General features: G+C 36.2%; 2 protein-coding genes across 3 annotated transcripts in view; both read left to right on the top strand.

The window, feature by feature from the left end:
* Positions 1-421: 421 nt before the first annotated feature.
* coa3b (cytochrome C oxidase assembly factor 3b) lies at positions 422-3230 on the top strand. Its single transcript, XM_039687674.2, has 2 exons — positions 422-651; positions 2911-3230. The coding sequence occupies exons 1-2, from the start codon at positions 426-428 to the stop codon at positions 3015-3017; spliced, it is 333 nt and encodes a 110-aa protein (XP_039543608.2). The 5' UTR covers positions 422-425; the 3' UTR covers positions 3018-3230.
* A 4173-nt stretch (positions 3231-7403) lies between these two features.
* The window catches only part of wnk4b (WNK lysine deficient protein kinase 4b), a 56501-nt gene continuing 48502 nt past the window's right edge, over positions 7404-15402 (top strand). The window contains exon 1 of one of the 2 annotated variants that reach the window (XM_039687669.2): positions 7404-8337. In XM_039687669.2, coding sequence (XP_039543603.2) covers positions 7699-8337 — 639 coding nt within the window. In that variant the 5' untranslated portion in view covers positions 7404-7698. The remainder of the gene's footprint in view (positions 8338-15402) is intronic. The other variant, XM_039687670.2, reaches the window with a different exon arrangement.

The raw sequence follows: 15402 nt of genomic DNA, 5'->3' as shown, positions 1-15402 counted from the left end.
ACTAAAATAGTCTTAAATAGTTTAGTAGTAAAATAAAATGTATAGAAAGAGAAAATTAATTGAACGTACAACTTTTTGTACACATTTTTTTTAATATAAATTATATTCTCATTGGGAAATAAATTATGAATCTAATTGTTTTGGGTTTGGCTCTCCATAATGAAATAATAGATTGAGGAGTTTTAATTTAGCTTAGTAGCCTACTAATGCCCAGTTTCATTGTAGTCCTAGACGGCATGTTTGAGCTGTTTTAACTGTAAGCACACGTTAGGTTTTTTTTATCTACGGTACGTTTAAAAGGCTACTTATTTGTCCTAATTTTACTATCTAACTACTCCTGGTTGGAAAACTCATAGCCAAAATATTCTTCGTAGTTAAAGCGACACCTCCTGGTTGTTCACAGCGAGACACCTGACGCTTCGCATATGGATGATTTGATTGGTGCAGCGTCTGACGTCACAGATGACGGAACAAACATGGAGGAAAAGACGCAGAACTCGTCCTCAGCAGGCCCGAAACATCTTACACCTGCCCAGAAACAGCTGCTTAAAAGACAGCAGGAACTGGAATATTGGAAAAGGAACTCAAAACAAATCCGAAGCCGTAATTTGATCACGGGACTGACCATCGGAGCCTTTGTGGTGGGCCTATGTATCCTTCACAATTTCATAACATAACAGCTGAGCCTCAAATGATTTATTTTCATAAGCGGATAAACAACGTTTTGCACATTTAATTGAAAAACTATGTAATAATGTTGCTCATACTTTCCTACTCTGGCAATTTATTTTAGAACGTTAATTTAGAACGTTACTGGTATTATTATTATTTCTTTTTAATATGGGAACCAGTTTCTTATAAAATACCATCGTTAATGCTGTAAAATTAGAGTAAAACTGTGTTTACTGGGTGACCATATTTTGAATACCAAAAACCAGGACACTCAGCCCGGTAAACAGATACTCAAATGATACTCGAAGTTTATTCAAAGACGCCTTATTAATTTCAATTTAAAGTAAGCTATGCCTCCTCTGTATGGATAGAAGTTACTCTTGCTTCTCAGAAGTTACGTTTTATGATGACAGGTTTCAAAAATAATGAATGAAATAATGATAGAAATAATGTCTCTTCTGTATAGACCATTTCACAAGATGTAAACAACACTGGTCCAGAAGGACTTCCTGTTTCAGTTTTTTAACACTACATAAAAGCTGGGATAAAATACAACCAACAGAACATTTAAAACTGAATCAAAAATTTAAACAAAGATCTTTACAATGTTTTCTTTACATGTGAAATAAAGAAAACAGTTACAAACTGAAACAGGAAGTGCTTCTGGACCAGTGTTGTTTACATCTTGTGAAATGGTCTATTAGAAAAATAAATGTATAAATAATAAGTAACTAAAAGAAATACTTCCAAATTGAACAAAAATAGCTTTCACAAACTTACAAAAACGAACTAACACAATATATTTAAATCTTTAGTTTTCTTCCTCCTGTTTTTCTTCCTCATCCTCATTGTTTGCCCATATATGTTTTGCTGTAGAGCTGATCTTTCCTAGCAGTTTTTTGAAAGCCAGGACATTTTCATAACTTTATGAAAAACCGCCAGGACATGACATGAAAACAAGACATGTCTTGGTAAAACAGGACTGTTCACCAAGGCTGCATTAATTTGATTAAAAAAATACAAATCAAACCGTAACATTGTGAAATATTATTACAATTTAAAATAGCTTTTTTATTTGAATATATTATAAAATGCGTTTTATTCCAGTGATGACAAATCTAAATCAAACAGATAGAAATCATTCTAATATGATGATTTGCTGCTAAAAAAATATTTCTGATTATTCAATCAATGTTGAAAACTGTTATGTAACTTTTTTTCAGGATTCTTTGATGAATAGAGAAAACAGCAAAAGAGCGACATTTATTTGAAATAGAAAGCTTTTGTCACATTATTTACTGTTACTACATTGAATGCATCCTTTCTGAATAAAAGTAAATTTCTTTCAAAAAAAAAAAAAAAATTAATGACCCCAAACTTTTAAACGGTAGTGTATAATGTTAGCCTGGATACCAGCCAAACAAAGCCCAGCTCAGAAGATTCGAGTATGGGAAGTTCGGTCTAGACTTTATCCAGTGTGAGGCAAGTATGCCCGAACCAAAGCTGTTCGGACCAATCAAATTGTCAGGGCGGGCTTTATACGATGATAGACAGATGATCAACAGTAATGTAATCATCCACGTCACCAAAAAGTGCTTGGGTCGAATCCGTTTACAACAAAGGATGGCTGCTGCTGGAGAATTTATAGCCATTGCTTCTGTTATTGAAGATGTAGACAGCGCAATCATTTTAAAAGAGGAACAGAGAACCGTGATCAAGGAATTGTCAATCAAATTGAGTGCAGAGGCATTTTCTTTCCTGGTTTTGTTGAAACACACCCTATAATCACAGCCCAATGGAGCAGTATCAGACTCACATTCTGACTAGAATCTGAGTACGACAACGTCTGGCTAGTATAATGTTACAAAAGCTTTATATTTCAGATAAATGCTGTTCTTTTGAATTTTCTATTCATCAACATCAATAATAATAGCCTTAATGTTTCTTGGGCAGCAAGTCATCCTCTTACACTGATTTCTGAAATGCAGCCTTGGTGACAGAAGAGACCTTTTTTTCAAAACATAACATTTTCAAAACTTACTGATCCCAAACTTTTGAATGGCAGTGTGTAATTAATCTTAGTAACACTGGTATTTTGGTGGCCCTTTGTTTATCACGTGATGGTAGCACCATAATCCATTTCTTTCCGTTAAATATGTGAATAGCACATTTTCTCATAGGCTACTCATACTCCAGTTGTGTGACTTAATGGCCTTAACTACTACATCAATCCATCAGTCAGCTACACTATTCTCTCAGTCAGGCAGGAGAGAATCATGGACGAGATTGATGACGAGGCAAAGACCTTCGTCATGAAAGGGCCTCGGACGGGGGCCAACTCTTAGTCTTGGTGATTTTGAAGGAGCCGCAGGTGTGAAATGTTGCCAAGACTGTCAACGTTTGTCTTGATGTTTGAGACTGTTGATCTTTTGCATACAGTCGCAATGAAAATTTATTTTCCAGTGGCCACATTATGATACAAAGCAAAATGCAAATGCCTTCATGAATGCATATTTCACTAAGGAATGATTTCAATAAATTTGTATTTATTTGATTCATTCCTTGTCTTTGCCTTTTGCTCATGTTATAATAATATTTACTGTAACTTTAAAAAAAGTATTCCACTAGATGGCAGTATTTGCAGACCCATCAGGAGTAGGTGATGGTAATTTGTTTTCACAGTAAATACTCAAATCTTGATAAGCTTAGGACACACTGTACCTCTCCAGCCAAGAACATAACTTAAGAACATTATTACGAAACAAATTAATGAGTGACATAGAGGACAGGATTTCTCTGAGAAATCTGGAGAATATAAAAATGTCGTTCTTTATGTCATAATGTCATAAAATATTGTACATACAGTATTTATAACATTCCTAAGATCTGCAAAGTCGTAGCCCATCGAGCTAGCTATGTGAAATTTAACTTTTTATTAAAGAAAAATTCCAAGTTACATATATTTAAGCCTTATTGTGGCGTAATTTTGACTAAATACACTTACAGAGGCACTTAGAGTGGACGTGAATGGGATAAATCCATAAATGTTAATATTTTCATTTAATATTCTTTTTTAAATTCTTTTATATTTAAAAATTTTAAATATAGCCACAAGACATGGCAAAAAATGCTTACTAACTTTTAAAGTTATTTGCAATTTTGATGCCATGCCACAACTAATGCAATTAGTCTAAGTATTTATTAATAATTAGTGTAATAACTAATATAAGCAACTTCAAACAACTGTTTCTCTTTTAGATTTTATGCAGTTATTTTATTTATATTTTGTAAATAGCATTTGATGCGAATAGGGCAATAAATGAATTCATAAATAATAATAATTATTGTTATTATAAAGAAAAGCATGGGCGAGTGGAAATATTATTTTTGGTAATTCTTAATGTTAACTTGCATATAAGATATACAGAACCATATAAATTGGACTTTGTTGTATTGACTCATCTATAAAACTAAACTGCTCCTTGAGTTTATTCCTGTCCTGGAAGCATATCCCCTCCATAAAGACCCTGCGCAGAGACACATAGAAAGGTGATGCGGGGCCATCACTGTTAGTGAGAATAACAACTGTCATCACCTCTCTCACATGTCCCACTTCTGTCACAAGAATATACTGCATATGTCCTCATCTCTCAATCCAACAAGATGTTCTAATAATAAAAATGATTCTGCAAAAGTTTTAAACAGGGAGGGGTTGATTTGTAGAGAGGCGGAGCAGCAATATGTTGATCCTGATAAGCGTGCACTGACACAAGTCTGTCTTGAGCTTGTGTGTCACATGGGTCAGTTCAGAGCCCCAGGCACATCTCCTAGCTATAAAGTATCTCGCTCTGGGGGTCAGAGATATCTCCTCCACACAAGCTCATCTGTAGCTCCATTCTGGTCCACATATCTTTTTTTATCGTTTTCAGACACGTGATTTTGCTTGTGAAATTCGGTCACTCAGCTCAACTAAGCTTTCCAGTGAAGCCATCACAAAAAGGCAAGCAAACAGCCTTTGGTGTTCTAATACTGTTTTAGACGACACTTAACAGTCGCTCAACAGTTCATCCAAAAGAGGAAATTCGGTCATAATTTATTGACCTTCATGTTATTCACTTCACTTCCAAAAATGGATGACACAAAAGAACATATTTCAAAGAAAGCCTTTTTTCGTCCATATGCTCTTAACCATCCGGTGCTCTTCGCTTGCTGGTCTAAAATGATTTTTAAATGCATTATTTCAAATTAATGTTCTATATTTTAGTTTGATAATGTTTTTTTCTAATATTAAGTATTTTAAAGGTTTTGTTGCATACTAAATTATTTACGCTGTAGTTATAATCCATTCATTCACTTTATTTTTAGTTAATTATATCAAACATTACTAAATTTCTAAACTTAAACAGTCGTAACTCTTGAATGTTTTAAAGCACAGACTTAAGTTTGATTTCTTTTCTAGACTATGTGGACTTGGCGAAATTTTTGCTGAAGTGAAAAAAGTCAACCTAAGAAGAGTTAGAGAATTTTACGTTTATTGTTATGAAAAATGCGCAAAAATACTTTTTTCAGTTGTTAAATTAAATATATATTTTCAAAAACACATTTTACTCTAAAACTGCAAGCAAATCAAAGCCATAAATATAAACAAGTTCCACTTTTGAGCTTGATATCTAAAATAAACGAGCTTTCAGTAAGTTTTTGTTTGGCCGCAATACGAAAAAATTTCAACCGATGAAATTCGTCTCCCATTCATTACCAATGCGTTCATTTTTGAGGAGTACAGGTGTGATGACTATTTTTCAGGACCATTATGTCCATGATTTTGTGTGTGTGTTTGCATATAGCAAGTGCCAAGTTTCTTACAATTCAGATAAAGTAAAAAATGATTTTAAAAAAATTTAATAATAAAAAACATAAAACATTTTCAGTCAAAAATGACCAGAGGGTTAAAAATAAACGTTCCAAAAGGTTGTTTTCACAGCGATGCCATATTAGGATAACATAAGGGTGAACGTGAAGCACATTTTATTAATCTAAAGATATTTTTCCACTATAAAAAACCTTTTGTACAGTGGAAATGTTCCATGGATGTTAAAGATGCTTCTAGGTTTGTATAAGGAAATCAATGGGGTCCAATGTTGTTTGGATACACTTTTGGACTGGGGGATTTTTGAGTGAATTATTCTATTTCCCCTGCCCTGAGTGTTCATGGATGCTCCATGGATCACTGTTGTGTAAATGAACATAAACACGGTTGTCAAGTCACTTGTCGCTACAGATAAAACCTCCCTGGTGGCCCGCTGGTAGAACAAGATTCAAAGTTAATCCTTAGAGTATTTAAGCCAATAAAAACACACACTTAGTCGTAAAAAGATTACTTTGGAGTGCCTAGACCCTCACTGACCCTCACACTTCTGTGCGATCACAGGCAGTCCATGTCCTTTTATTGGCAATCAGGAAACTAAGGCATAAAAACAAAAACAAAATTTCAGTGACTGCTGCTGTATGTGAACTGGATACTATTTCTAGTCACATGAAGCCATTAAAAATGTGTCGTGTAATGTCATATTGTCAAACATATCTACTGTATGTGTATCAAAGTGTCTGAGCTTACATAAAGATTTTATGCAACTCTGATACTGCTCATCAGCTGATCAGCTATTATTAGTTTCTGTTATGTATACGGCCTACTTGTTGTAGCATGATCATAAGGTCATGACTAAATTAAGGGGGTGCACATACTCCCCAAAATTTATATTAGTGGTTGACATATTAATTCTTAAAATATTTGGCATCATTCTTGCATGCAATTCAAATGGAATAGGCTACTGCATGATTTAATCATTTTCAATACAGAAAGAATTTGTACAATGGCAGATTTAAGCTTGACTATTATGATTGTAATGAAGGGGCTAAGACCAACCAATCAGAAATAATTTCTTTTTTTTTTTCACTTTAAAATAGGTAAGTTTTGATACTTACTATTAGCTTTTTATTAAGCAACTGATTCTTGATTTCATGATTTCAAAGATTTGGGTTTCCCTGCACTGAGTTTAAGTCAATGACTTTAACTCTCTTGCAACAGACAAACCCAAGGTAACTTAAGCAATAGACATGTGGCAAGCAGATTCGTTCAACATGTATTTCGTTACACTGGAATCTATTATCGAATTTTTATTTCTGCTTTTATTTTAGATTACTAATTCTATTAGGGACCAATTTCTATAAAATTATTAACTATATTTGCAGACAACACTTTCCCAATAGTTTCATTGTCACTGGTAGGCTCATAAATTGCAAAACTTTAAATGCAGATTGAACTAAAATGATCTGGGGTGAATATTTCTGAACTTCAGATCCTTGTGAAATTTAATGGTAATTTTAAAATGAGCAAATTGTTACCTTAGCATTTGACTTAGGCCATTTCAAAGGAATAATTCCTAGTATGAATAAATACTAATTGAACAGATATAGTCACTAGTCGCTATAATATCAGACCTAATGAAAGGAAAAGGTAGCCTATACTTGTCACTATTGGAATAATTACTTGCATTACTTCAATAATAATTACCAGTAATAACATGCTAAAGCATAAATATTTGTTGCACGGCTTTCCATAATAGACGACTGTAATATGTGAGACGTGAGGGATTGCATTGCAGCTTGACTGTTAGTGGTCCCTCACAGACTAATTACTAAGGTGTTTTTTCCACGGGGAGGAGCAACCATAGCGCTTAGCAGTAGAGTAGACACACACTTGCAGTTGGAAAGCGAAGGCACAGCGCGCGCTCAGTAGAGAACGCTTTCGTTACATTTCAACAGAACGTTAACTTGCGTTGTCGTTTGTTTTATAGTCGCGTTTTACATTTAATCTGCATTGCTCACTTGGAGAAGGTCGTTCTCGAGCTGTTGTTATGGTTTGGAGGGAATATTGTTGAACTAAATGTAAACGTAGCCTATAGTTATTATGGAGAAATTCTTAAATGCAACGACAAATAATGCATTAAGTTGTGCGCTGTAATTCTAATGTTAACAGCACAGATATCGACTACAATGTCACAGGCTGAGGTTGACGTGGCTGGTCTTGGCTTCCCGAAGTTGCCTGCGGGTTTGGACGCGGACTCGTTCTTCCCAGTTCGCCTGCCGCCGAGACGGAGGAGACACTCGGCAAACTCCAGGAGAAATGCCTACAGGTTTAACAAACTCCACACCACGGATGTAGAGTCCCAGGAGAGACTCGTGCCTTTGACAAAAACTCTTTCGTGGTCAGCCGACAACATTTTATCGGAAAGTACCAGCGAGGAGAAAAAGACGGACTCTTCTCCTCCAATGTCACCTGTCTCCAGCTCACCACCTGAGACGCAAGACTCGGACCCGAGACCGACTGGTTCCTGGGCCACCGAGGAGCCCAGCGCACAGGAGGCTGATGCTAGCTCGGACTCCGATGATGAAAGCACCCAGAAGAAGCTCGTTTTGTCAAGAGCCCAGTTTGAGAGTAAACGCCAACAGGAGGAAAAGGATGAGGTCGAGACTAAAGCTGTGGCGACTTCACCTGATGGAAGGTTTCTGAAATTCAACATTGAGATCGGAAGGGGGTCTTTTAAGACAGTCTACAAAGGCTTGGATACGGAGACCACTGTGGAGGTTGCTTGGTGTGAACTGCAGGTAGGCTAATGATGATGGGGAGTCAAATCTTCTATTGGTTGAGGTTCGCCTCACGCAACCCAAATTGTCTTATGGCGCCCCTAGCGAAGTTACACCGTGATACATTTTTTGTTTTTCACGAAAAAAAAAAATACTCGGTTGTTTAGGAGGGTTTTTTTTTGTCCTAACCAACCGCGACGGCGACACGCGACGATTCTATTTTAGAAACGGTTTCTATTTTTCTGCGACGTCGTGCTGGAGCAACAAACACAAAGTTTAGATAATCTCAGGTAGCCTACTGTTAATGCGCTTTAAAAGCATGCAATGTGAATCATTGAATCATTTAGTGCTCCTCGATTTGTAGCTGTGTAAGCAACAATAGTAGCCTAGGCTACAAGTCGATATGTGATGTTTACATCTCGAAGACGTATTTTTAAGAGTGTTTTTCTCATCTGCAATACGTCTATAGGACGTTTCCTGTCAGATGTCAAATAGACGTTTAGAAGATGTCAGTTTAACATACATTCATTTCATTTTAAAGACATCTACTAAACGTCAATTTGACATCTGACAGGAAACGTATTGCAGATGAGCAAACACTCACGTCTTCCAGATGTAAACATTACATCAAATAGACTTTTGTTATGGATAATTCACCTCAGATATTAAGAATTAAGCGAATGGAAACAAGAACGTTCAAACTGTGAACAAACAAGTGTATTCTGATGAACATTGTAGTAACCCAGTAGCCTATGGATTTTTAATAATGTTAAAATGTTATAATATTTGTGAATTTGATGTAGCCGTCAAGATTACTCTGTGGTGCTCTGCACACTAGCCGCGGGATATTATCTTGTCTGGTTATGGACACGGTGTAACTTTTAAACATAACACTAATTACTTTTTTCTTTTCTTTAATGTGAAAGAAAAATTTAGGAGACTCTAACTTTATTTGTTCCTAAACCATTGTTTAAAATATATATTCTAAGCAAAAATACTACTACTACTTTAAGACTCTCAATCCCAACCCTTTTCTTGCTGCTCATTTGAGGGGATGTCTTAATTGTAACTAACAATTACTGCATAGATGTGTTGCCAATTGGAGCCATCAGGTCAGTCAGTAAATTTGGATCTTGCTGTAAGGAACAGAGTGAGTTCTGTATGGTCTTGTGATGATGATGAGGAAGGGTGGTGGCTTATTTTTAAATAATGATAAGCGTTGATCGCATTTAGATTGTCTTTTGTGTTATACAATGACTTCACCCATGCTGATAGGCTGACCCTACATGATGAATGGATGAATGTATTTGTTATCGTTGCACTAGTCAGATTCCCTCTGTTTGTTCTTCACTGGAAATGATACTGATGTCACATATTTGCAGGGCAGTTGATAGGTTTATCAACATGTAACATTTCAGTCTAATCAAGGCAGTGGCTGTCTAAAAATTAAGATGTCATTTTGCATGTGAGTAGATGAGATCATGCATTTTCAATGTCATCTTTTGCAAAATGACATTGAAAGTGCATGATTTCATCTACTCACATGGAGAGTCAGTAGGTTGATTAATGTGAAAGGCTCTGGAATGGCTTGCTCAAGGTTATGTCATGTTGCATTTTCCAGTGGTAAATATAGATTGGTTATTCTATTTTTTTTTTCACCTCAAGGTTTTAAGTAAGTTTTTCTAATCTAACACTTTTGTGTGTGTGTGTGTGTGTGTGTGTGTGTGTGTGTGTGTGTGTGTGCGTGCGGATTGTCAAACAGTTTATAACACGAATAGTCCAGACTCAAAATAAGCTTATTAGTTTATAAGCAGCACATTGCTTGATACAATGTTAATTATGTGAATCAAATCTGATGGATCTGTTATTTTTTACTTTACAAATTTAATTAAAGGTTGTAAAGTTGGGGTCGACCGACTATTACAGATCAAATAGACCGATAACCGATATTTTAATATATGTATAATGTATATATACATATATATTGCTTCAAATATAATATATATATATATATATATATATATATATATATATTATAGCTTATGTCTGGTGTAAAACTGTAAATTAATGTCAAAATTAAGAATATCAAAGGGTTTTGACAAAAAGATGTGCGGGGACATAAGTACAGAGTGGTGAGTTCTGACAGAGGTGGCTGCGTTAGAGCCAAATATAGCGCATTTCAAAATAAAATTCTTTTATCGGCAAATCGGTTTTGAAAATGGCCGATACCGATAACCATAAAAATGCTTAATACTGGCGCCGATAATCGGTCAACCCCTATTGTAAAGTGTCTGATATAGGCCTATCCTTAATCTTAATTATGTGTTCTGTTAGCTATGCGTTCACCTTGAATCCAAAATCTAGAATTCTTCTTCCAGGCTTCATGGTGTAATATGCAAGATGTCATGACCACATGTGTGATATGTGATCACATGTTGTGGTTACTAGGCAGACAGAAGACAGGGTCATATTAGTTGTCTTTTTTATGCAAAACTTGCATACTAAAACCTGTGCACACTACAGATGGAAATGGCCACCCCACCTGTCTAATTATAAGCTTTTCAAATCTGTTTTTGGCTAATTAAATAAATCACTAAATGTGGTTCTCATTTGGTGGTTCGCAGGTTTGGATGGGACGCCAAGAAAATAAGCAATGTTATAATATGCAATTAAACTGTATTTAGCATAGCAAATTACTCTATGATTACTCTACTTCAAATTACTCAAAAGTACTCTAATCAACTTTTTTAAAGGGTGGTGAAAATGCTTCCCATGTGGTTGGTGATTGGCGTCAAAGGTTGAATGTCCGATCTCGTTTTTCATTTTTCACTAGGTAGAAGTTAACCAAATTAGCCAGATCCCAATGTGAACAGTTTGGGTAACATACTCTCATCCTCAAAAACAAATGAACAAATATTCACCTCTAGTCATGTCACTTACATATTTCTACCCAAATGATTTCTGTTTACCCCTTAACATTAAAATAAACAATTTTGGTACTGTGTTAGGTCATCACTTCAGGTAAATTGTGGGTCCGGAAGCAAAACCACTACTGTACAAAGATCTCAGCATAGACTATTAGACTTCAATTCATGTATTTCTTTCATTTAACTCATCACTGCCCAGGTGCACATTACTACTGTTGTCATTCATTGCCAGTGGCACTTTTCTTGGACAAAGCAGATGATGATTTGCCAACACAGTTTCTGATGAGTGCTTCTCTAGCTCATTTCTTTTTTCATTCATTTATTCTTGCAAATATTGCAAAGTACAAAATATCAATCTGTAATGTGAACGTAGCTTTGAGGCGTTGACTGTTAGAATGATGAAAAATGATGCTTGCTTGTTAATCTTTGAACAGCTAGAGAAGTGCTTTTGTGACTTTCCAGTCTACCGGCCCCTGGCCACTCATAGAGAACTTGCTTTCTCCACACCGTTTTATCCGAGGAAGCCATTCTTTGGCGCCACTTTATCCTGTAGTTCATTGTTCTGCCTGCTCATCTCACTGCCTGTGGCGTGCTCATTGAGCTAATCTTCTTGAAAGAGTAGAACATTTATTTTACCCAGAATGCAGTGCTTAATTACCTTGGTAAATGGTCGTCTGGTGGAGGAGAGCTGCCATGGTGACAGTGGCTTGTGACCGCTCGAGGATGGGTCCACGCTCTGTGAAAATGAGACAAGATTTGCTTTGAGACTTAAGGCTGCTAATAGGATTGACTGAAGTCTTTCACTGAGACTCGGCAATCTCTCTTTCACGACGACTTACGTGAAGGCAGATCAAAGTTAAAAAAGACTTAACCCAGAGCTTGGCTGCACTGCTGCTCATTCAGTGCATAGGAATGACCCGTTTATGTGTGTTTAAGACCTAGCCCCTGTGACTTGTGTTAGATCAGTCCATGCTTTTTACACGATGGTTGTTGTTTTTTTGGGGAAAATTTGTTTCAGTAAGATAATTTTGAGACATTCTTTACAAATAGATTACAATTGGATTGGAAAAATGTTATTTATATTCTATAATATTTATTGAGAACGCAATATTTGCGCACTGTTTGAGACGTGGCATCGGATGTGTTCACTGTGCACACACACATCTTCTCACAGCGCACTTAAGTTCTATTTCACACCTTCTTGTGCTTGAATGTTTAAATGGACAAGGATTAAATTAGTTTACACACAGATAGCAACATGTGCTTTTCAAGTCTCACCTGCGCTCGCATGATGGCGGCACAAATGACTGGTCATATATTAAGAGCGTACGGCACTCGCATTGAACGAAGTTTAGGGGAAGCCAGAATGCGAATCTATCGACAGGAAACACTACTCACTGTCTATTTGACGCATAGTTATTTTCAACAAACCATATTTTAAATGCGTACGTGTCTTCAGATTTGAGATGAACTGCGGTGCAAGTGCGTGCCGAACAGTGGGTGGAGAACGGTGCATTTCCATGTTTTACCGAAAACCATTACACCCTATTTATAGTTTTATTTTTTTGTATTATTAAAGGAGTAGTTCACTTTAAAAAAAAATCTTTTGCTGATAATTTACTAATTTACATGTCATCCAAGATATCCATGTCGTTCTTTCTTCAGTCGAAAAGAAATTAAGGTTTTTGATGAAAACATTTCAGGATTTTTCTCCATATAATGCACTTTACTGGTAACCAAACAGCTCAAGGTCCAAAAGACAGTTTCAGTGCAAACTGCAAACTGTTCAAAGGGTATAAATGATTCAAGACGATGAATAAGGGTCTTATCAAGTGAAACAATCACTCATTTAAAAAAAAAGTGTTTTATAAGCTCAAATGGTCACCTTGCTCTGTTCTGTGATGCTCTGTTCAGGAGAATCGTGACTCTCCTGTTCGAACTCGCTCATCAAAATGAACGAATCTTTTTTCGTGTCATTTGGTTGATTCAGCGAACGAAATGAACGAATTGACTCAGAAAAAGATTCGTTCATTTTGATAAACGAGTTCGAACAGGAGAGTCACGAATGCGCATCACCGAACAGAGCAAGGCGACCATTTGAGCTTATAAAACTTAAACTTTTTTATTCCCCCCCCCCTTATTTTGCTTGATAAGACCCTTATTCATCATCTGGAATCGTTTAAAGCCCTTTCAACAGTTTACAGTTTCCACTGAAACTGTCTTTTGTACCTTGAACCATTTGGTTCCCATTGAAGTCCATTATATGGAGAAAAATCCTGGAATGTTTTCATCAAAAACCTTAATTTCTTTTCGACTGAAGAAAGAATGACATGGATATCTTGGATTACATGGGGGTGAGTAAATTATCAGGAAAAGTTTTTTTTTTTTTTTTATGAAATACTCCTTTAAAAATGTATATATATATATCAACATCAAATATTTATGAAATTATTTACATATACATTTTTAATGTAAATATGCATAATTAATTTGTCTTTTGAACGTATAGACTAAATTTTGCATTCATGCCTATCTCTCCGCCTCATTTCTGCTGCTCACTGATTAGAGGCTGAGCATGCTGTGGATGTGTCTCACACTTGTTGTCTAATTCATCTGTCCACGTGGCCGAGCTGTGGGGTCTGATATTATATTTCCTGTAGAGGGGGGCGCAGGAGTGGAGATGCTAAAGACTCACATGTCTGTCGGGTGGTTGGGCTGGATAGAGATAGAATGTAAACTGACAAGCTGGGCTGAAAAAGAGGCCATTGGCATGCTTGGAAACAAGCATGTCAAAGTGTCTAACTGATGGTCTATATGGTCTGTTCATGGGTGGCTTAGGGTCAGTTGTGTTGGGTATAGGTTAATTTAATGAATTCAAAAAACCTGTGCAGAACTGAAAGCCCAGCTTGGTGTAAAATGTAAATGGATGAAATATAGTTTGTAACTGCACAAAAAGTGTGTAAAAATAGGCCACTATGTATATATTAAGGAAGGAATTGTCCATATTTATTTTTAACTTATAGTTGCACTGATTTGTGCTTTAGGATTAATGCAAATGTACAATTACAATATTGTGAAAAATATTCTTGTATGTTTTATCAGTGTAAATTCATGTCTAAATTATTCTTGGGGATTTTTGTCTTGCCATTGTTTATTTTTCAGTACAGCACCAGTATATCTTATTCATGGCTAAGTACATAGGCTACTCTTTATTTGCACTTTTGTTATGAACAGGGGCTGCAGGCTTGTGGCTTTTGAAGGTGGATTAACTCAGAAAAAAATCGTTCCCTCACAAGCATTCATCATCTTTCTAAGCTGCAAGCTGCATAACACTCCCAAGCTTTGTATAATAACCAGCCTGAATGTCTCTTGAGTTTCTCTTTAAAGTGAACTGCTTCACACGTCCTACCTATTTTCAGTGTTTGTCGAGTCAATGTTTTGACATTAATAACTGCATGATTACAGATAGCAGTGCATGAAAGTCGTACTTCTGATGGCTTGAATACAACCCATTGTAGATCAGCACAGCAGGTGGGTTTCACCAGCTGATCCTGCTCAATTCACACTCTTTATCTCACGTATTCCAATGAAGTCAGACTTGAAAAGCATTCATAAAAGGATAAAGGGCAACAACAGCTGGTGAAAAGAAGATTTGTTGCCCAACACATCATTAGAGAGCTGAGACCACAGGTTCTGCTCTTGAATGACATGTCACTCCTCCTTTTTCGTCATTCCAAAAACTTCTCGCACAAAGCCTGTGGCCTGAAGCTCTGTTGTGGCATCAGCGTATCAGTTTCTCCCCCCAGCCAACACTGAGACTTTATCTTGCTGCTTTTTTTAGATTTATGTGACGCCTGAAAATGAAAGTAAGGTGTTGAACTTGAGGTCCTCAGTTTTGTGGTTTTTATTCCATGTCTGTTAACAGTCAGTTTTTTAGTCGGAGTCTGTTAACACGTGAGAATCCTACATGGTTATAGCATGTCATAACTTTCCATACATGCTTGACAGGACACTTAGACAGAAACCATATGTTTTCCAGTGATTTACCTTGTTTTGGATCTTATATTGCAAACTGACCTTTCAACCAATTGTGTGATAATTACCAAGTGATGATAAGCTTCCCTTCTAACAAAAGTGCTGAGGCAAATTCTGCAACTAT

Source organism: Pimephales promelas, chromosome 3 (assembly GCF_988280905.1).
Source record: "Pimephales promelas chromosome 3, fPimPro1.hap1.1, whole genome shotgun sequence".
Lineage (NCBI taxonomy): Eukaryota > Metazoa > Chordata > Actinopteri > Cypriniformes > Leuciscidae > Pimephales > Pimephales promelas.
This window is presented reverse-complemented; position numbering and strand designations above follow the sequence as displayed.